Source organism: Neomonachus schauinslandi, chromosome 12, assembly GCF_002201575.2.
Source record: "Neomonachus schauinslandi chromosome 12, ASM220157v2, whole genome shotgun sequence".
Classification (NCBI taxonomy): Eukaryota; Metazoa; Chordata; class Mammalia; order Carnivora; family Phocidae; genus Neomonachus; species Neomonachus schauinslandi.
Genome location: NC_058414.1, coordinates 73,684,126 through 73,707,622, shown reverse-complemented (window position 1 = coordinate 73,707,622; position 23,497 = coordinate 73,684,126). Strand labels below are relative to the sequence as shown.

General features: G+C 37.2%; 1 protein-coding gene across 1 annotated transcript in view; it reads right to left on the bottom strand.

Annotated features, from left to right (window-relative positions):
• Positions 1–23,497, bottom strand: part of CFTR (CF transmembrane conductance regulator) — a 167,279-nt gene that overhangs the window by 121,867 nt on the left and 21,915 nt on the right. The window contains exons 3-5 of the mRNA XM_021699342.1: positions 16,905–17,015; positions 12,901–13,009; positions 2,362–2,577 (exon numbers count right to left, since the gene is read on the bottom strand). Coding sequence (XP_021555017.1) covers positions 2,362–2,577; positions 12,901–13,009; positions 16,905–17,015 — 436 coding nt within the window. The remainder of the gene's footprint in view (positions 1–2,361; positions 2,578–12,900; positions 13,010–16,904; positions 17,016–23,497) is intronic.

Here is a 23,497-nt window from a genome sequence, read left to right as displayed (position 1 = left end):
ATAATAGGGTGGTTAAGAGAAGGTTCACATATCTAGTTACAAAAATCTGGATTTTATTGAAGAGGTAGAATTTAAGGTGGGTGTGGAATAATGAATAGCATTTAGATAAGCACAGATGAAGAAGGAATCAAAGCAGTCTATTTCAAAACACTATTAGAACAATATGACAGGGAAAATTCTATTGAGCTGGGTTACACATGATTCAGTAACAGACTGTCTCAGGTGATTTTGAGTTCAGAGGGCTTAACAGGGAGCTCTGTGCACAGTAAGCACTCAGTAAATATTTGTTCATTTTAATTATCTCTATCTTCTAGAAATTCACAGGCAAAGATAAATTTAGTTTGTATTTAGATTCATTATTTTCTTGTATTTTTCAATTTTGAATTGAAGTATAATTGACTTAACAATCTTGTCTTAGTTTCAGATGCACACCATAATGATTTGACATTTATATAATGTATTTAGATTCATTACTTAAAATATAATTTGAATGTATCATAGTTGCAGATTTTAGAACAAAGCAAAACAGCTTTGTAGTATAATATTTAGGATACTGTAAGAAACAGTGGCTGCCTGCCATGTGGATGCAGCTGGTCAGATATGGGACCAGTTAACTTTAGGTTCACTTTAGGGACCAAACCACAGCCATGGGAAGATACAGCTGCATTTTTCTAGTGCTGCTATCAATGCAGGCTAATAAGTGTGCCTAGAGGGGTAAACAAACCGGGTAATGACACAGCTACTCAAAAATGAGAGAAAAAAGGACAGATACAATAGTGTCTAACTTTTCCTGAATGTGTTCTGGATCTGAAAGTGCATATATTGCTGTATTTGTGCTAAATGTTATACATGGACTTATTTACAAACTAACCTTCTCTTTCTTTGATCTCTCCTCCCCTTTAGCCTAGAGTACCTCATACCTCTCTCCTCCTATATAAGACAATTTGCCTTGCTATATTATTCCAGTACTTTTCCCCTCTAATATTTGGAAAATCCTCCATGTCAAGGACTATGATTCACCCATTTCAGAAATTTTGAGGTTTTTGCACAGTTCTCTATAGGTCTTACTTTCTTAAAATACTTTATGCATAAAACAGGGAGAATAGCTGCTACAATAGAGAGTTTTAGAGAAGATCAAACGAGATAATATACCTAGTTCACTTAGAAGCTTGTCATGTACATCCTTAGCTATCACTTATTATGATGATAATAAGCATTTTTTATAAATATTTTTTAGACTGAATTGAACTTTCTTTGATATTCATGCTGTGCAATTCTACCTCCCAAGCAATACCCAATAATTTATTCACTTACATAAAACTTCTGGATCAAAATAAAATTTTTGTTGATTTATTACCCATGTTTTCCTGGTACTTGCGAACTGAAGAGGTTGTAGCTGAGGTGATCTGATTAAACTGTGGACTCCGTTTTTTTTTTCTTGTGCCTCCATAAAAGGCTGTTTTGAACAATAAAGTATGACTGTCGAGGTTTTACAATACAACTGACCTTGCATATATAATTATGGAAGTGTTATGGGTTATTTGCTAGAGGTAATTTCAGATCCAGGTCCCTTATGAGCCAAGTATATAAAGTTTTTACAGTGGGGGAGGAAAAAGAGAAGAAGGGTAAAAGAGTATCGAAATGATTCAACCAAAATAGCTTTCTGTAATGACTTGGTAGATCCAAGCAGTCACATAGTCTAGAAAACACATGTTACTGAAATGACCTTAAACTGATTTTGTAAGGTAGGTAGGTCTTAATCTGCATTCACCTAAATCATGCTTCAGCAACTTGGGCTTCTAACTGGACAATGCACACAGAAAAGCAGAGAAGGTTCTTATGATTGCCACGCATGTGCTGTTGCAAAAATTTTTAATTTGCAGGACTCACAGGATGACAAAAATCTAACTCAAAATAAAGCAGGGGATGAGTGGAGGCCACCACTGGGTTACAACCAATTAAGGGAGAAACTGTTACCTCTTGGATTAAGACTAACAATTACATACTATACTCTTGTTATTGAACATAAAGATACATGGCATTTTACCACAAGATGATATTTTGTCAATGATTTTTAACGAGATAGTAAGTATCATTTTAATGGGGAGCCACAGATTCCAAAAAATGATGACATGACTAATTTAATAAAATGAAATCCATAATACAGGCAGTTTATAGAAGATGCTCAGTAATTATTAGCTGAAATGAACTGAATTAATTACCAAGGAAAATTAGAAACATTAATTATTGCTGCCATTTACTACACAGGCATACAAAATTGATTTCAGCGTTTATCCCTTATGTGTATCAACATGACATTTAAGACATTTAAAACACGGAGACTGTGCGAGAAAGCATTACCTTCTTATAAATCAAGCTAAACAAAGCTATTCTCATCTGCATTCCAATGTGATGAAGGCCAAAAATGGCTGGGTGCAGGAGCAGCGTCCTCATGACAAAGAGTAGGCATAAGCCTATGGCTAGGTAAATCGCAATGGAGCGTTCCTCCTTGTTATCTGGGTCATAGGAAGCTATGATTCTTCCCAGTAAGAGAGGCTGGACTGCTTTGGTGACTTCCTGAAAAGACGAAAAACAAAGAAATTAGATTTCATTTCCTTTCCACAAAATGGCCCCATAATTTCAACACAAGAATTTTCATCTTTAGAGAAGGATTTAAAAAGGGCTTACACAGAGGGCCACACCATATGTAAAACTCTTGACGTTATTTGCAATATTTTTATGCTTTGAAATAAGATTTGATTTTTGGTTCTAGCAAAAGTCATTTGGAGACAAGTTTATATATGAGGTATTTTTGATTGAAGAGTGAAGAGTGACCATAGAGCAAAGGTGTGGTTTCCGGAATGGTGTGTTCATTAGTAACATCTACATAGCACTACTATAGTTATATAGCAGAGTTCATGAGATATTTTCATTTGATTATCATGACATACATGAAATATTTTGGCAGTTGAGCTGTACACAGAATTTTTAGAATGAGAAATGTACAGGTGTACGTAAGTGTTTTCCTAGTGAGTAATTTGAACTCCACTCCCTGCCACTGTTTGGCAGTATATTTTTTCCATAACCTGCCATCTCTATCACAACAGACCTACTTGCTGAGTGGTTATTCAGTTGCAGTTTTGTTTTTGTTTTTTTTTTAAGATTTATTTATTTGACAGAGAGACACAGCGAGAGAGGGAACACAAGCAGGGGAGTGAGAGAGGGAGAAGCAGGCTCCCCGCGGAGCAGGGAGCCCGATGCGGGGCTCGATCCCAGGACCCTGGGATCATGACCTGAGCCGAAGGCAGACGTTTAACGACTGAGCCACCCAGGCGCCCCTCAGTTGTAGTTTTTAACAAAATAAGTAAAATATGTCTTAATCTGATTCAGGCATCTATTTTACATATCGCCATTACTGAATTAGTTGTCATCTTGCCTCAACCAAAAGAGGACATACTCATCCTTTGAACAATAATGGCTATTCCACAAAGACACCAGTTATGCTACTCTGGGAGGGTACATGTTCACAGAAAAAAAAAAATGTACTTTATTTTTGGTAGAGAAAAATGCCAATAATAGGATCATCTTCAAACAGCAAACCAACATAAACCTCACCGCAACATGGAACTGTCAACATTCAAGGACAAAATCAGCACTCCAACCCCCCAAAGTATTTTCCTTAATCTGTTTGAAGCAGCATGTTCTCTAATATTTACAAGGGAACCACTTACAGATAGCACCTGATTTTTTTTTATTTATTTATTTAGAAAGGAAAACAATGGTAACCAGCTTGGTCTATGAATTACAGTCCTTTACAAAAATCATCCCTGTAAATGACTGGGAAAAACAAAGTCCTCTATTCTTGATATGTGAAAGCTTTGTATACTTCATGGCTTGGACTATTCTGAAACTAAAGAAATTTCCCAATTTTTAAGGACTTAAAAATTATCTATAAAGAAAAACCGAATACTATGAAAATTAGCATTCTCCTCCATTTTGTAAGACTAACGCAACCTTCATCAGAATTTCAAGTAGATTCTTTGGAACTGAACCTTCAGCACCAAAGTAGCAGGGACTGTTTGTCTTAGTTTCTACAACAATCCCAACATGATGCACAATACCTACCACAGAATATCCACCCAGCAAATATTTGTTGAATCAATGGATAAAGGATTCTAAATTCCATTTGAAAAAATTAGAAACTAGTCAAAAACATTTGAGGAATAAGAAAAATGTGAAAGCGTTTACATTACTGCATATTAAGTCATATTATACAGCTATTATAATATGTGGCATGACAAAGAAATAGACAGATTTATCTGTGAACAGGTCCAAGTACATGTAATAATTTTATATATAATATGGCATTTTAATTCAGTGGAGAAGGTACAGATTATGCAATAAATGATGAAGAAACTGGATACTCATTTTTAAAATTAGATTTCTATCTCAAACATACACCAAAATAAATCCCAAATGGGTTAGATATTTACATGTAGAAACAAAAATATTTGGGTAGGAAGGACTTTTAAAAATGTCTGATGACAAAAGCAGAGAACAAAGGAAAAGGTTTATAGATTTGGCAGCAAATTTTTAAAAATTAAAACTTCTAATTGTTAAGAAAATAAAAGGTAGTGGCGCCTGGGTGGCTCAGTCGTTAAGCGTCTGCCTTCGGCTCAGGTCATGATCCCAGGGTCCTGGGATCGAGCCCCGCATCGGGCTCCCTGCTCCGTGGGAAGCCTGCTTCTCCCTCTCCCACTCCCACTGCTTGTGTTCCCTCTCTCACTGAGTATCTCTCTGTCAAAAAATAAATAAAAATTAAAAATAAAATAAAAGGTAAAAACTCACTAGAAACAAATGATAGGCTGGGGAAAATATTTTCTCATATATCAAAAAGAAAAAGACAAGTACTAAAATAGACCAAAAAACACAAAAAGGCAGTTGCATATACAAAAAGAAATATAAATGCTTAATTAATACATAAAAACTGTTTAAACTCACTGGAAACTCACAAAAGTAATGCAAGTAAAAATAATAACATACTCTTTCTCACTGAGCGATTTGGAAATATTTTTTAAGTGATAATACCTATTATTGGTGAGGACTGAATTTGCACACTTTAGTAGCAAGAAAGTAAATTAGTACATCTTTTCTGGAAAGCAATCTGAAAATCTGCAAATCTGCTAAAATTAGGTTTTAAAGGGATGTGCATTGAAGGACTGTTTATAATTATGAAAAATTAGAGGCAATATAAATATTTAACAATGGGGAACTGATAAATTATGGTACAGCCACATGATTCATTAAACATTAAGGTGACTAGGTAGAAAAGCATCTAATGACATGAAAAAGCATTCATAACACATTGAGAAGCAGATTTATAACACATTATATAAAGCAATGATCACCCTGTCTTTATTAAGTAGATATTCCCATGGGAAAAAAAAACTGGATAGACATCAATCTATCAGTAATTATCTGATTACTTTCATAGTCATAAAAAATACTTAAAAGAATAATACAATTTTGGATAGAAAATTGCATATAACTTATGATAATTAATAAATGATAAAAAGAAAACATGCACACAAAAACACAAAAGAAAGTAAACATACATGCAGATATACACCTACAACTTTTCATAAGATACAAAGAGTACTGGCTTATATACCAAAACAAAGGCTTAAGATTCTGCTTTTTACAGGGTAAACAAGAGTGTCAAATTTTTGTTTATCTTGATACACTAGAGCCTGATGGTAATTTTTGGCTTTATACTAAGCGCTAAAGGAAGAATTTTTCCATATTCAGCATAAAAAATAACACCTATTCACTGCCACGGTTGTTTGTAGTTTTTATAAAAATGTTTGTATACCACACCAAGAATAGAATCTCAAAAAATATTGAGATTCTGTCTACCTCTGAATCGTGTTTTTAGATTCAATGCCTAATACAAATGTTTTGCTTTTGCTATTTTCCTTTTAGGGTTTATTGACTCATTAACTTATCAGCAATGCCCTCACTAGAAATCTAAGCCATATTCTTCATGTTTTATAAGAAAAAGTTCTTGGATTTGTTGAATAGCAGGAATAGTAGGTTTAATCCAGAAAATGCAATAATGGAAGATGTGTTAAAATATTAATTTTCATTTCTGAAGTAAGGCTTAGAATCTAGCTATCATTTTTAAACACTAGCAAAACATATTCCTGTGCCCTCTAAAAATCAAATGGATGCTTTCAGACTGCTTACAGCATTTAGAGGGAAATGCAAACGATATGAGTATTTGTGCAAGTAGGTAGATATCCTATTTAAAGATACAGTAACAGCTATCATTTATGAAGCACTTGTTACGTACTGGGATCTATTCAAGTCTGAATAACTCGCCCAGTGTCACACAGCTACTAAGTGGTAAAGCTAGGCTTTGAACCAAACATTTGACTCCAAAGCCTTCTTCTTATTCATAACCATAAATTGAAATGGAAAAGTTATAACATGACCTGTTTCTCTCTCAACTGACCATCAGTGCAAGGATTATGATTAGTTCAACATCAACTCAGCAAATCCAGTTATAAGTTTAGATCACTGTGATTTAAGATGAAGGCTACTTCTCTAGGACCCATAGCATGGACACATAATTTAAAAGGTTGAAGAGATCATAGAGATTAAACACTTTACTACAGCCCCTTTCACCGTATATTCAAGGAAACTGAGATCCAGACAAGTTCTCTGATTTGTCCCTAGATCATAAAACGAGCTTGTGGCAATAAGGCATGAGCATGCCCTAGGGGAATTAAGGGGAAAAAAAAAATCCCACTTTTGAAAAAAAAAAATACATATTTGAGTGCATCACATATATTTTACTTTATTTCACCATATTTTATTCATCAGTCACTACTGGATACCGGTTAGCTATAAGTGCTAAAAATGCACCATATTCCTACCAGGAATGGGAGGCCTGGATGCCCTCATATCCAGTGTAAGTTTTAAAAAAAATACGATCACAAACAATTCCGAATTTACACATCAATTTTGTTCCAAAATTCCACATGAAAGAACAGGAGATGAATTTTGTCTTAGATACAATATTCTACTGGACATGCTATTGGATTCCTACGTTAGCCTTCAAGGCGGGGTGCCTTGGTGGTGCAGTTGGTTAAGCCTCCAACTCTTGGTTTCAGCTCAGGTCCTGATCTCAGTGTCGTTAGATCAAGCCCCACGTCAGGCTCCATGCTCAGCATGGAGTCTGCTTGAGATTCTCTCTCCCTCTCCCTCTGCCCCTCCCCCTCCTGTTCTCTCTCTCTCTCGAATAAATAAATAAACCTAAAAAAAAAAAAAAAGTACATATACTGCTAGGGGCACCTGGGTGGCTCAGTGGGTTAAGCATCTGACTCTTGACGTTGGCTCAGGTCATGATCTCAAGGTTGTGAGATCAAGCCCTGTGTTGGGCTCTCTGCTCAGTGGAGAGTCTGCTTGAGATTCTTGGATTCTCTCTCTCCCTCTTGTCCTCCCCACCGTGTTTGCATCACTCGCTCGCTCTCTCTCAAATAAATAAATCTTTTTTTAAAAAGTACATATACCGCTAAATGCTCTTAGAACACCATTCTGTTCAAATAGTATTCAAATAATACGGTACATAAAAACCCAACCCACCTGTATAACAAAGTTTCTACAGAAAAAGAGGTAACATCTCCTACTGCAATCTTGGAAGAGAAACAGAGTCCCTCTTAGCTGTATCTTTGCCTTCTCCATGCACCCTGTCATCTGCTTCTCTCCAGTAGTCCTGGGAGGGGTGCCGGAGGAAGACATGGAAAGTTAACACTAGTTACTTTGGGACTTTCCAATACGCCTCTAAGCTACATTTTGATCTCAGTGGGATTCCCCCCATTGCTTTTATTCAGGGGCTCTTCAGCCCCGATGAATCTGCCTACTTCTCTTTTCACAACTATTCCTTCGACCTAGGCTTTCTCTTCTCCCACAACCCTGCAAAACCTTCACCTGGGAGCTTTTAGAAATACAGAACTTTAGGGTCTCACCAGAAACCTCCTAAATCAGAATCTGTAGCTCAGCTAGATCCCTGGGTTACTGGTATGCATATTAAAGTTTGAGAAAAACTGCTCTATGTCATTAAGAGTTAATATTTATTTTTATATGTCTTTAAATTTTTCCATATTATCATTAAGAAAAAAATCAAACTAAAAAGTTCCCTCAGTGTGGGCCACCCAACCCCTCCCCTTAGATTCTAGCCAAAGTCAGATGCATTCAGTGATAATGGTGCTTGTCTACCTGAATCAGAATCACCTGGGGACCTTGATGAGGATACTAGTATCCCAGGGCCCATCCCAAACCAATTAGATCACATTACCTGGCGTGGGGCTACTGGATACTTTAAAGAGTGATATAAAAACTCCTTATATTTCAAAGAAATCTAAACCCCAAGAACTTCCAACTCTGTTGGAACTGAGGGAAGGTGTAGATTACCTTCATTCGGGTAGAGAGTACAAGGAAGTGTGTTTTAGAGATGGGGGTTCTATTAGGGAGTAGAAATAGGATATAGGGCGAGTTTAGGGAATACAGCGTGCAAGTCACTGCTGGGGTTAGAGAGGGAGCTACATTTGGGGAGAGGTAGGAGTGGGAAGGAAGATGAGAAAGGGGTCCTAACAGGTATCTAGAAGAAAGAGATTTGTTGGAGCTAACTGTCCTTAGGTAGCCAATCATGTAAAAGGGAAATACATAAGTCAAAGCCTACTCCAGGGACTATCTGTGTGCAAAATTCCCCCAAACACTCTCTTTTTCTTAGCAGTGGGCTTGTATTCAAGTCCCTACTCAATGTCTTTGTCAAAACATAAGGGACAAAGATCTTCCGCAATACAGACATGGGACTTGGGAACTCCAGCAACATTAGTACTAGGACTTCTACTCTATGTCCTTAACCTTCTTGGGGTTTAATGAATAAAAGGAGTTTGACCCAAGTTGCACTGACACACATCTCACCTTGATAACGGAAATATGCCCAGAGCTGCCTCCGACTCAAGAAGGGATCACCATCTTCTCTCAGTGATCTGCTTACAGAACTCCCTCCACTTGCCTTGCCTTTCACTATCCTTAATTGACTCTCATGCTCAGCTTTCCAACAGCCTGTTTCTCTTCTATGCTAGGAGTCTTAAATGTGAAAGATAATGTTGTATCTGGCTCCTGAGTCAGATGGAGGAAAAAAAACAAGTACACAGCTAATAAAGAGAGGCCATAACTAATATGATTTAAAATTACAGCAACTATTGCAGAGAGATAAGCTCCTTTATGATGGCATTTCCTTTTTTTCTTAAGCTTTCACAGTCAAAAGCAAATTTCACAGTACTTTTTCTACCAGTCCTGAAACCAACCAAACACTCTTTACATCACAATTATCCTGATTCAGAGGGACTAAGGATGTACAGGACATTTTGAAAGCATGTCCACCTTTTACCAAGAGTAGTGTTACAGCAATTTCAAGAGCCCTCGCTCATTTCATGGACTTTAACAATTACCAAGCTGATACATGCAGAGAAAAAAAAGAATGCCCAAAAAGAATACCATCAATACTAAGGCATTGGTATAAGTTGTTTAAAACGACAGAGCTCTTATAAGAATGGCTACATTTTCTTCCTTCTTCTGTAAGTGACAAAAATATGGAGCCCTGTGATGAGGCACCCTGAAAAGCTGCATTCGTCTTACTGACGACGTGGTTATCTAAGTTCTTTAAGACTTAAATCTTCAGGGCGCCTGAGTGGCTCAGTTGGTTAAGCAGCTGCCTTCGGCTCAGGTCATGATCCTGGAGTCCCTGGATCGAGTCCCTGGATCGAGTCCCGCATCGGGCTCCCTGCTCGGCGGGGAGTCTGCTTCTCCCTCCGACCCTCCCCCCTCTCATGCTCTCTCTCTGTCTCTCTCTCTCTCTCAAAAAAAAAAAAAAGACTTAAATCTTCAATATTTTCACTACTTAAAACTTCACAACTGGGGCACCTGAGTGGCTCAGCCGTTAAGCATCTGCCTTCAGCTCAGGTCATGATCCTAGGTTCCTGGGATCGAGCCCCGCATCGGGCTCCCTGCTCGGCGGGAAGCCTGCTTCTCCCCCACCCCCCCACCCCCCGCTTGTGTTCTCTCTCTCGCCGTGTCTCTCTCTGTCAAATAAATAAATAAAATCTTAAAAAATTAATTAATTAAAACTTCACAACCTCAGTGAGGCCTTTTCTCTGTGACAAGGTGGAGAAACCACCAGCCTCGCCACACCTGTACCACGACCAATGTCAATTTTTCTCTCCATGCCTTCCCACCACACCTGTTTCAGCTGCTTTTCCCATCTGCCCTTCTTCTCACCAATATTCTGTTGGTTATCAGTAGCAGGTGAGCTGGCAGAAATAAACTCTGCACTTCAAACGTGCCGATGGTTCCAGACCTGCAGCCCAGGGCTCAGGTTAGCTGGAGAGCACCTCATCCCTCACTCCCACCCATGGGAAAGCCTTTCAGATTCCTTTTGCTGGGATAGGTTTAAGACTTGAGAAGTTTAAGAATAAGTCCCTCTCCACACCCACTCCATTCTTCTACCCCTTAGTTTTGTTTATAAGTTTGACCCTAGCACTACTGGCCCTTGGGCGGGTTTCCCACAGTTCCTTCTGGAGTATAAGCGAGGGAGAAGATTCTCTTGGGTCCCCCTATCCCGCTTCCTACTGTGAACTTTCTGCAGCTTTGCCCCAAAGGTGACCCTGGAAGAATCCTCAACCCTTCAGCTTCCGTTAACCTGGGTCTCCTGAGAAGATGCAAAGAAACCCAGCAGACCTAAGACTGGTTACTAGAGACACCATTCTGTCGAGTAGCTAAATACAGTCATTACAAATAGAATGAGATGGCAAGTATAATCTGATATTGCAGAAGGGTCACAGACTTTGGAGCTAAAGAGACCTATCACTAAAATTTACCATATGGGTGACTCTGGAAAGTTTCATAATTTCCCCAAGTTTCAATTTCCTTTCCTGTATATTAGAGAAAATAACATCTGTTCCATGGAGTTACTAGAAGAATTAAATAAACCCATCTGCATAAAGGGCTTAATGCTGAACCTGGAATAGATTAGGTACAATAAACATTATACTCAATAAATATTAAACTATATTCAGTCGTGGTTTTGTACACACAACTGAAAAAAAAATCGACAATTATGCTCATGTATCATCTTAACTTCCACAGTTAGGTGAGTGCTTTTGTTTGCATGAAACTTCGATGCTGCTGGATAAATTATTTCAGAAGCCAGCGCATAAAAGGTGCTTGATCACAAGGCCTCTCTTCCTGCTTCTACTCAGTAGTGCTTATGTTAATCAATAGAAGCAGCATGTGATGGAGACCATGACTGAGGAGAGAGACTGAGGAAAACTGTCAGTCCTACCATAGTCAGTCATGACATAACAAGTGTTGGAAGTGTCACTCACTTCAATCCGACAATAACTTATTGAGAATGTTACATTCTTATGTATGACCAGAGTGAACTGTACTTCTATACACTGACTCAAATGTATACAGTATAATCATTAAGACAACGAACAAAAGATTTTTTTAATTAAGTCAAATAGAGCCAGATCCTATGGATAAAATTGTTTCCCAAAGTTCTGAGTGCTCTCAGTGAGAAAAATCACCTCAAAGACATCTTAAAAGATAATTAATTCTTGAGCTGCCTTACTCATACCTACGAACAAAATATTTTCACCCCCAAACTGTTGCAGGTTTCTATAGGAATAGAGAGGTAGAAAGATTAGATGGACGATAGGTAGGTAAATAGGTAGGTAGGTAGGTAGATGTGGGTGGATGGAAGGATGGATAGATGGATGACAGATAATTTCAAAAGCCAGAAGAATTTTTCCAGGTGATTGTCAAGAGCATTACAAAACGTTCTGGATCTAAATGTGATCATCTTTGTCAAGATAAAATTTTAAATGCATTTTTTTCTTGGTATGTACAAACTACAAATTCTTAAAAACATGCAACTTGAATGGCATCTTTTGGGGAGACACTAGACACTGTGGTACTGCTAATTCTCCAGTGCATGCAGACCAATATGAGTACAACACATGTGAATCCAGATGGTACTTCTACCAGAGCAAATGTTGTACACAGCCTTCACTTAAGGACTAAATAAGTTTTCAACCCATCATTGCCTTTTACAGGTTACAACCAAGGATATGAAATGATGCTCTGGTGATATAAAAAAATAATAGATCCGAGTCACATTTAACAGCAGCTGGGAAACATCCCAGACTACACTTAAATACCAGAAAGCCTGGGGCTTTCAGGCATGGAGCTCTCTTCTCACTGATGGAGACATTAAGAGACTGAGAAAATATATCGCAACCGTACCTCACTGCCAAATTTTAAATGTTTGCTATTTTTTCTTGAAACTCAGTATGCAGATATGATTTCAAAATATTACAGATATCCATGTGGATAATTGGCTAAACTTGACCTCATTCTTCTCCTGACATTGTATCTTGAAATTCTACTGTCAAATACAGAAAAATAAAAGCACCAGCAATCTCATATACTAGTAAGATAACGTGATTTGGGATCATAACAGAAAATAAACCTCTTCAAAGAAATTTATTTTACTGAACCTATTCATTCATTCATTTATTGATTTACTTATTTATTTCTGAACCCACTTTAAATTGTAGATTGCCACCTGCATTCCAGGACACCTAGTGCATTTTTACTTGTCTCTACTAGAGTTTTAGTGGTTTCTTTGTATTTGGAGTTGAATTAGTCCTTTTATCTGAACACGAGATTACCCTAGTCATAAAAATGAATATAATTACTTTGGATTAATAAAGTCATAATAATGAATATACTTATTATCCATAATGAATTTACAAATGAGATCCTTACCCCTAAATATAGTAAGATTCCATAGAACATAAATCTCCAGAAAAAGCATCGCCGGACAGCATTAATGAGTTTGGGGTTTTTCTTTGATGCCAGCTCTCTGTCCCATTCTCTGCAAAAGAATAAAAGCGGGACCAATAAGTTGCATGTGCAAATATTTGAGTTTTAGTCTCACAACGACATCCAAGGAGATTAACCCAAGTGACTGAAGAGACAAAAAAAACCTTGTAGAGACCTTCCAACACCAACACTCAGTCAGATATTTGGCAGAATTTGATGCGTCACTATATATCAATTTGCAGGGAGTTGATTTCATGACAAGGTCAGACTTTAGTATTAAAGGAAGGTTCTGGGCTTCTTTAAAGCAATGCAAGAGGTGGACAAACTATGGCTCATATGAATATACATTACTGTGCTTGGTACAAAGTGAAAAATAAACAAAAATTTAACTTTTTTCCCCCTTCACCTTTTGGTCTTTACTTGTTTAGAACTGTAGTAGATTTTACAAAATTTAACTGTCCAAAAAAAAAAAAAACAACAACAACAACATAAAAAGTCAGGCGGATTTTTCTGTTATTTAACATTAGAAAAACTTGTCTAAGTGGCTGTTTTTAAATGTAGGGGTATGAAACAAATACTGTCAAACTTCATTTTCAACTATTAAAGTCATTTATTAGAGTAAAAGTCTTTGGGAAATTAGAAGAGAATCAAATTCTATATTTTCTGGTAGGAAAAGAGACCACATAGTCTGAAAGAATGGTGGTATCCAATAAATCTTCTTTTAAAAACTGTAAGTTCATCAGTGTATTATGTTTACATAAGAGCCACTTCTATCTGTTAATGAAAGCCCTTTCTCTTCCCAAGTGGTTAAAACATGTCTCTAAATCTTACCCTGATCTTCATTACTAAACTGTACAGAGATGAAAAGTTTCACAGGCAAGAACTCGGTAAAGGTTTTGCCTTTAATTAAGAGCTATGTCCATTACTATTCATCTGTGATTATCAGAGGTGGTTTTTAAGTTACCCCAAAGGAAGAACACACAACTGAGGTGTGAGGGCAAACCTGGCATTCTCTGTGCACTGACTCTGGCTGCCCCAAGAAGCTTACTATCTAAAATGCCCAACTACCCTATCCCATCTACCCACCTCTCTACTCTTTCACTCACACACAGGCCTTGCTCCCGTCCATATCATTCAGTGACTCACAACAGGGTAAGAAGCTAAATTTGGAGGCAGATTCAGCCTCTCTTTCAAAGGAAGAATGAGTCAGATGAGAAAGTCAGGAAAGAGAGGTGATACATAGACCAAAGAAATGGTTTCAAGGTGGGAAGAAGTGGTCAACATGAAGTCATATAGGAAGACGCCACTTTATTTTACACTAAGAGACCTCTGGTAACCCTGGTCAAAGTCATTTTAGCAACATGGTAGACATGGAAACCATATTTCAGGGACCTGAGGTGTAAAGGAAAGGTGAAGAAGTGGAGAGATCAGGAAAGCAGAGAAATAATAGCTATGAAAGAAGTGGGGAGGGGGGAAGAATGGGGCAGCAACCTGAGGGAAAGGCAAAGTGGGAGAATTTCTTTTAATGGGTGGGATTTGAACAATGTATAGCCTGAGAGAAGGAATGAGCAGGGAAGAGGAGGTGGTGTGGTTTCCGCAGCACCATAACAGACCCAGTAAGAATCCCAAACACTGAGAGTTAAATCACAAAGGAAGAAGCTCTATACTTATCAATTTTGTAGCTTCTCATGGAACGGAGGTGCAGTTTGCACAGAGGGTAACGTAAAGCGTTCAATGTCGCAAACTGAGCCAAATGGTCCAGTGTGCCTCAACTACGTGGTAACCACCTAAGGACCTTTGTCATAAGGCAGTTATGAAATGTGAGGCCAGGGACACTTTCCAAGGATGCAGAGGTACAAAGTACTATAAATGGTGTGTCACTCTTCCAAAATGTTTCCATAAATTCTAAATAACAATTTTATTTTTTTATTTTTTATTATAATTTAAAATTTTTTATTTTTTTAAAACTAGAAATGCATAGGGTGAAAATAGATACAAAATAAAGACAAAAGTAAGAAAGAATTTATGGACTTCTACTGGCACAGAGTTGTTGAATTGAAAAAAAAAGGTATATTTTTAATTGAATTTATATGGGAGGTACAATAAAAACAGGAGAAAAAATTCTAGGCCAGATAATCCTACAAATTCAGGTGTCCTCTATTTGGCCACAAATACAAATTTATCTGGAGTACACAGTCTTTTATTAACCTAGCCCTTCTCTGATTAATCTTTCCCTCGGCATCCATTCAGAACTTAGGTATTCAATATCTACTGTTTTATTGTGAACTTGCTGATATACCTACGATGTATTATATTTATATATTTTATCTCTTCAACAGTATTACAGGTTTTTACATAATGCTAGTCATTTCACATTCACTTATTCATTCAACAAATATTTATTGAGCATCTACTATATGCCAGACCCTATTCTAGGCACTGGGAGGGAACATCATAAATAAACCAAATCAAACCAACCAAAATATCCTTGTTTCATAGCATTTCCACACAGTACGTGCTCAATAACAGGAACTGGTCCTTGATCTTGGAAATATGAATCTATTATTCCCACTAGCCTGATTCTTTGAATAAAACCAAGAAAAATAAGGCTGAATATCTTACTTTGCCGTGAAAATATTTATTTTATTTCATTTTATTTTTAGATTTTATTTATTTATTTGACAGAGAGAGACACGGCGAGAGAGGGAACACAAGCAGGGGGAGTGGGAGAGGGAGAAGCAGGCTTCCCATAGAGCAGGGAGCCCAATGTGGGGCTCGATCCCAGGACCCTGGGATAATGACCCGAGCTGAAGGCAAACGCTTAATGACTGAGCCACCCAGGAGCCCCTGAAAATATTTTTAAAGGGAAATGAGTTTAATGAAAATAAGGTAAACAAATTACAAGCCTCAACTTTTTTTATTTTGGAGCAATCATTTAGTAGCTACTTTTTCTTTTTCTTTTGTTTCTTTTTTTTCCTTTGGTCTAAGGAATGAGTGTGTGACCCTAGAGTCTCTGGGATTTTTCACATTTGGCCAGGGAGAAAGGGTTCTTTTCTCTGTGGTTTGTAAAGAAATGAGCTGAGTTCTAAGGACCCGCTGCATGGAGCAATCTGGTCTGAGAGGATAAAACCAGCACAAGCAAATGCCACCAAGTGGCATCAGAGTCTCTGGTTCCACTAAGTCTCTGAGGCCAGTTCTCTGCCTACACCCCTCACACAGGTAAGCTACAGGAGCCAACAAATTCCTTCTATTTACTTAAGCTAGTTAATTGGGTTTCTGTCACTGGCAATCAAAAGGGTTCTAACTAATACTCTCAAAAAAGGGAACTCTGAGAACTTGTCCACAATGGGAAGCACTGATCCTGAGGAGGTGATTAAGTGCAGATCTGCGTTAGAATCATGGCTCTGTCAGTCATTAGCTGGAAAATTCCATCATCTCTCTGAGCCTCAGTTTGCTCTCTGAAAGATGGAAGTAATGATGCTTTCCTCCAAGAGCTGAGAGGAGATACTATACCTAGCATTCAATATGTACTCGAAAATATGAAATATTTACATTTTTTTGATATCCGATACCCATTACCTTAAGACTTCCAAGTATGTACATTCATATTCACATATTAAGATTTTGGAGGCAAATATACACAATTGGCTTCATAAAGATGCTACTTCAGTCTTCACAAAATCCACTTAACGTTCTTTAAAGACAGGTAACTTAGAATTATTTTTCAGAAAAAAAGTCATTCATCAGGAAAATGGTTAATCTCTCAACCTTTCTTGTTTAATTCTTAATTGGTCAAGACTTCAGCAAGAAAATAAAATGCTCCTATTTTAAATATGCCATTTTAAGAATTATGCCATCTAGTAAGTTAGCTCTCCATCATCTAGAGTATTAATAATTAACAGTATTAATTCCACCTGTCAACTAATGAACAATATGCATGAACATACCTTTCCAATTTTTCAGACAGATTGTCAGCAGAATCAGCAGAAGGGATTTGGTATATGTCTGATAATTCCAGGCGCTGTCTATACCCTTTTGTCAAAATTGGTCTGGTCCAGCTAAAACAAAGAGAAGGGACAGATGTAAATATTCACTTGATTTGGTCTCCAACATAGACTTGGAATCTGATACTATTTTACATCTTCTGGCAGGTGGGAAATGCTGGGTGCATAAATATGAGAATAAAATATTCCAACTTATAAAAACACCAGTGCTTCATATCTTATAGGACACATCTGTATAAAACACCAATACCTCTGAACTAATGTGACTGAAAGAAAGGATCAGGAATAATAGTAGAATCCTTCCCAGAGGAAAAAAATCTATATTAAAAGTATTCTTTAAAAAACAACAACAAATAAAACTGCCCCAGGGGCATCTGGGTGACTCAGTTGGTTAAGCATCTGACTCTTGGTTTTGGCTCAGGTCTGATCTCATGATAATGAGATCGAGCCTGCTTGAGTTTCCTTCTCCCTCTCCCTGTGCCCCTCCCCTCCCTGCTCTCTCTCCCTCTCTCAAATAAATAAATAAACCTTTTTTTAAAAGCTGCCCCAAATAACAAGATACTAGGAATTTATAAGCACTGAATACCACTTTAAATATAAAATGATCTATGAATGATAAGAAGATGGACCCTCAATCAATAGCCCCATACAATGTTGTTCTTGGAGTACATGGTCCTCAGCAAGAAGCTATTTGTTGAATGAATTGACTATAGCTGAAGGATTAATGAATAGTTTGTATTAATTCATTGACCTAATTATCACTTCTGAATCATTACTTGAGGGTGGGAATCATAGCTCTACGTTCTGTCTCCTCACCCCACAGCAGTTACACACATCTGCCCTCTACACCTCTAATAAAGAACAATTTATGATGGAAACTAGTGAAGCTAGTATGGTCAATAGTTAGACAGGATACCCCAGTTCTTTTCTTTTCTTTCAGTTATTTTCAAGTATATTATTTCCAACTAGTATGGATAACACAAAATAATCTTCACAGAGATAAGAGTCTAGACGTAGGAAGCCCAAAACCTGGCCGCGTGCACGCAGTGGGGTGGTAGGCAGGCCCATCTTTAACCAGCCCTTCTCCAGGAAAAAAACAAAAGTGACTTAAGTCATTTGCCAATTTCTGTGGCGTAAATACTCCCACTGTGATCAGTTTCAAGCTACCAAATGTGAAGTCACTGAACACAGAGTTGGGAAGAGATACACAGTTGCATAATATAACATAGTATGTTTACCTTTCAGCTACAATGAAGGTAAATAACCTCAACAGCATAGATAATAATAAAATGCCAAATTAGGTAGTGACAACTTCTGAGTTTTTATTACCTTTGTTTTAATATAATTCAATTATACGTTTATATCATTTAATTTTTAATACTAGTTTTACTTAACAACGAGCTCACAAACTTCCTGAAAATTTAACAATCTGCTCAGCCAGAAAGGGCCAACTGCAGAAGATCACTGACCGCCAGATGGTTGAAAGACTTGAGACAAGGGTAATGGCATTGAAGACAGAAAGGAAGGGATCTATAGAAGGCCTAGTAAAAGGAAAATATACTCCATCTATTAACAAACATTGCATGTTTAGTATGTTTAAGATTATGATACCAAATTTACAAATAAACAGAATTTTACTACCTGTAAATTCCAAATACCATAAGACATTTGCAGGAAATTAAAAAATAAATCTTTTCATGTCTTTAAAAAATATATAAGCATACACCTTTTGGTCCATATCTAATATCTGATGATCATTCCCATGAATGAGTCTCAAGCTCATTTTAAAGTAATATAATTTGTTGGCTGCCTCTATAAAAAGCTTCCCTGTGTAATTTGTGTCCATTTTAATATGTATATTACACCTTGATATATAGGTTTGATTATCTAGAGTTCCATAGCCCAGCATCATCAAACTAAACGTATTCAGTAATATTAAAACTCAAGTTAGCCATTTACAATTATTAATAAAATTTAGTGTTTCCTGATAGGTTTACCACAGTAAACCCATATTTGTATCCTGAAGTAGAAACTTGGCTTAAAGTGAAGAACTAACATCAGTTGACCTTAGGCTGCCTAGCAATCACCAGACTTACCCTAGAGAAAAAAAAAAATGTGTTCTGATAACTGATAACACTGAATGAAATTTCTGCTCCAATGAGTTCTCCATGCCTGCCTCAAGCCAATCTTAGAAATGCAAAAAACAAAGACAAAACAAAAAATTCCCCAGATATCTACAGTTAGACACTTTATGGAATATTAGTCATTATAAAACTCCAGCTGCCACTCCTTTCGAATAATCCTGAGTAGGTTAAACATACTTGGATAGAATTTAGGAATGCCTGGTCAGGATTTCTACTTCCATATTTCTTTCATTGGGAATCAATGAGCATCAGGTGGCTCATGAAGCAAAGCAGGTACGCCTGGAACAACCCAAAACAATAAACCCTGTTCCTTCTCCTCTTCAAATTTGCTCCCACCGTCTCTTCCTCTCATCTCCAATTAATTTTATCCTTCTTCATTCATAACCAGTCACTATGTAGTGACAATGGACTTAAAAAATGGTCTTAGAAATTGTGACAGTTTCCAAAGTTCTAGTATCCCAGATATACTGTTCTATTCACATAACTATACAAGGCTTCAGGTTTTATTGAGGAAAGATGCTATCACTTCATTTTTTTAAACACACACACACAGAGAAGAAAGTGTTTTTAATTAATTTCATTTCTTAGGACAATACTTCCAATTTTTGCAGAGTGACTTGTAATTTCTTAAAATGAAAATAATTTTTCAATCATCGCCACTATTAAAGCCTTGGTTTTCATAAAACCTATCCCCCTAAAACCACATAATTAGAGCTTATAATCATTTTCCCATTTGACATTTGGCTTTTTTAATCCAACAGAGACATCTGACATTTTCAAGTGCTAGAATTTAAGATGAAGGTCAGGTGTTAGACCTTTTCAGTTCAAAATGATTTTGTCTGTATAAGGCAATCATGCTTCCACAGTATTTCACTATACATTTTCTTTAACCGGCCAAATGAAATAAAAGAGCAAATTCAACAAGTCCTGGTCGCACAACACTTCTCCCAAACACTGACAAACTGATACACTCAAAGACTAATAGCCTTTTTCCTTTTTGCATGAAATAATTAATACTTGAGGAAGTAAATAGAAATTAAACTACTTTGTGTAGACAAATTTAAATATACCAGAGGTGTTCTCATCATCCAACTTATTTACCTTGAGTTTGAACTAGCCCAAATAATCTGGATAGTTCTAATTGAAGGAAATGTTGAAGTTCAACGCAGAGGAAAGAGGGGGAATCACTTGAACACACTGTGATAATCCCAGATTTCTGCAGCAAAGTGCTATCATTTTGCTTTGGGCTTTTTTTTGGAGGGGGGGGGGAGTTGCTTCTTTTGTTTGTTTGTTTTTGTTTTTTGATAAATGGCTATGATGGGAAGGATTGATTTGAGACCAGAAGTCATTCTCATCTTTATAAGGATTTAAAGAAAAAAAAGTCATAGAAATAATACTTCAAATGTCACAGTTGTTTTATCAACTGAGATTCAATATTATCTCATAGATGTATTTTTCTCAGTGAATTTTAGTGAAAATAACACTTGAGACAGTAGTGGTATCTGGCCCTCAAAAGTCCTGTGTAAATCTTACAGGCTTCAAGGGTGTACCCCAAAGTCATAGCTCTGGGGTGAGGGTCAGGTCAGGGAGTCCTCTTTCTCTGATTCCAGATGTGTTTAAACAGTGTTTGTTGCTTATCCATAAAATGGTGAATTTATAAGTAATAGCCACTTGAGTCAGCTCGAAAGAACTTTAGAAAGAACATGCTCTGCTAAAGATCAGCCATTTTTGTGCTTGAGAGTTAATTATTTATGAGGGTCTAATTTTACCAGGAGAACAGCAGAAGCTCTTTTTCTTTCTCCAGATGAGTGAACAGTATAGTAAATGTAGTCAATGAATTTTAGACAATCTAGAAAGATAATTAATTGCTGCTTAACAAAAAGACAATGATCCAATTCTGAAAAATCTTCTGGAAGTCCAGAATTTATAGCCATACAGGCATCCTAATATAAATTAATTTAACCTCATGCCTACAGAATCCAAACATTAAATAGAAAATCTATCTGCCCATTTTATAAGATGCTTCTAAATATAAGTATATTAGGAATGTATGCATATTAAGGAAATGTCTGAAAAGATATTTTCTTTTTTGCTTATCTATATTCTCCAATGTTTAACTATGAGCATGTCTAACTTTGGAAATAAGGAGGAAGTTCTTTTTTAATTAAAAGAAGGAACATACAGTTATAATCCATTACTTGTTATGGCTATCCAACATAAACTTTCTAGTCAAATGTGGTGTTTTTTTTTTTTAAGATTTTTATTTATTTGAGAAAGAGAGAGAGAGCAAGCACAAGCAGGGGGAGAGGCAGAGGGAGAAGCAGACTCCCCACTGAGCAGGGAGCCGGACAGGAGGGCTCAATCCCAAGACCCTGGGATCATGACCTGAGCCGAAGGCAGATGCTTAACTGACTGAGCCACCCAGGCGCCCCTCTAGTCAAATGTGTTCTAACTCCATGATTCTCACATAATGTTCACTATCAGTGCTAATTTCCCACAAAATTATTTTTTTCCCCCTGATACGGTTGTCTACTACTTCATCATGAAGACTACAAATGCCAGTCACCTGACTCCTACTATAATCTGTTACTGAAGAAACTGAATCTAGGCTCTTACCCTGTCTCTATCATTTTCCAGTCATGTGACCTTGGAAAAGGTTCTGGATCTCTCAGCTACAGCTCCCGATGGAAAGAACAACTACCATGACTACTTCACCTGGTTTTCATGGGGGCCAAATTCAATGTTGTCTATAAAGCAGTACAAATGTACCTTATTACATGCTTCTTCATGTACGAAATCACTTGGCTTCAGTTTAATTTTCAGAGCACTAGAGTTTATTATTACTGAGATTATAACAACAGTAACAGCTAAGATTAATAGAGTTTTACCACAGCCCTGCAAAATGCTAGGGATTTCACATATATTATTTCATCTGACCCCCACAACAATTCATAAGTCCTAGTATGCCCTCCCTCTTACAGATGAGTAACTGAGCCTGAGGGAGCTTAAATAAATTTGCCCACAGAAGAGTTATAATTAAAAAAATAAGACTGTGATACCAAAGCCTACACTTGTACCAAATGGGCCATATTAGGACCAATTAAAAAAAAAAAAAAAGCATACACTTAGATATAACACCAAAGGCACAAGGAACAGTAGAAAAAAATAGATAAACAACATCATAAAAATTAAACACTTTTATGCTTTAAAGGACACTGTCAAGAAAGTGGAAAAATAACCCAAAGAATGGGAGAAAATTTTTGCAAATCATATATCTGATAAAAAGAGTTTTATCTTGAGTATTCAGGAACTCTCATAACTCAATAATACAAAGAAAACTCAATTTAGTCAGGGGCAAAGGATTTGAATAGAGTTTTCTCCAAAAAAAGATATACAAAAGCAAATGAAAGGATTTTCAAGCTCATTAGCCATTGGGGAAATGTAAATCAAAACCACAATGAGGGGCGCCTGGGTGGCTCAGTTGGTTGGGCAACTGCCTTCGGCTCAGGTCGTGATCCTGGAGTCCCAGGATTGAGTCCCGCATCGGGCTCCCTGCTCAGCGGGGAGTCTGCTTCTCCCTCTGACCCTCCTCCCTCTCATGCTCTCTGTCTCTCATCCTCTGTCTCTCAAATAAATAAATAAATAAAATAAAAAATAAAAAAAAAACCACAATGAGATACCAGCTCACAGCCGCTAGGATTGGCTATCATAAAAAAGACAGGCAACAATGAGTGCTGAAAAGATGTGGAAAAATTAGAACCTTCATCCCCTGCGGTGGGAATGTAAAATGATGTAGGCACTTTGAAAAAATAGCCTGAAAGGCTCGCGAAATATGAAACATAAAGTTACCCTATGACCCAGCAATTCTACTTGCTGGTACATGCCCAAGAGAAATGAAAATGATGTCTGTGCCAAAACTTGTACACAAATGTTCATAGCAGCATTTTTTATAACAGGCAAAAAAGTAGAAGTAATCCAAATATTAAATGCTGAATGGATAAAATGGGTATTCTTACAATTAGAATATTACTCAGTGATAAAAAGAATGATGTACTGACACATAGTACAGCATGGACATATCTTGAGAACACCACACTAAGTGGAAGAAGTCAGTCACAAAAACTACAAGGTTCCACTTACATGAAATGCCCAGAACATCAATCTATAGAGACAGAAAGCAAATTAGCAGCTGTCTGGGGTGGGGTAGAGGATGGGGAATGACTGCTTATAGGTATGGAGTTTCTTTCCAGAGTGATCAAAGTATTCTAAAAAAAAATTTTTTTAAGATTTTATTTACTTATTTGAGAGAGAGAGCACAGACAGAGGATAAGGAGGAGAAGCCAACTCCCCGCTGAACAGAGAGCCCGATGCAGGGCTAGATCCCAGGACCCC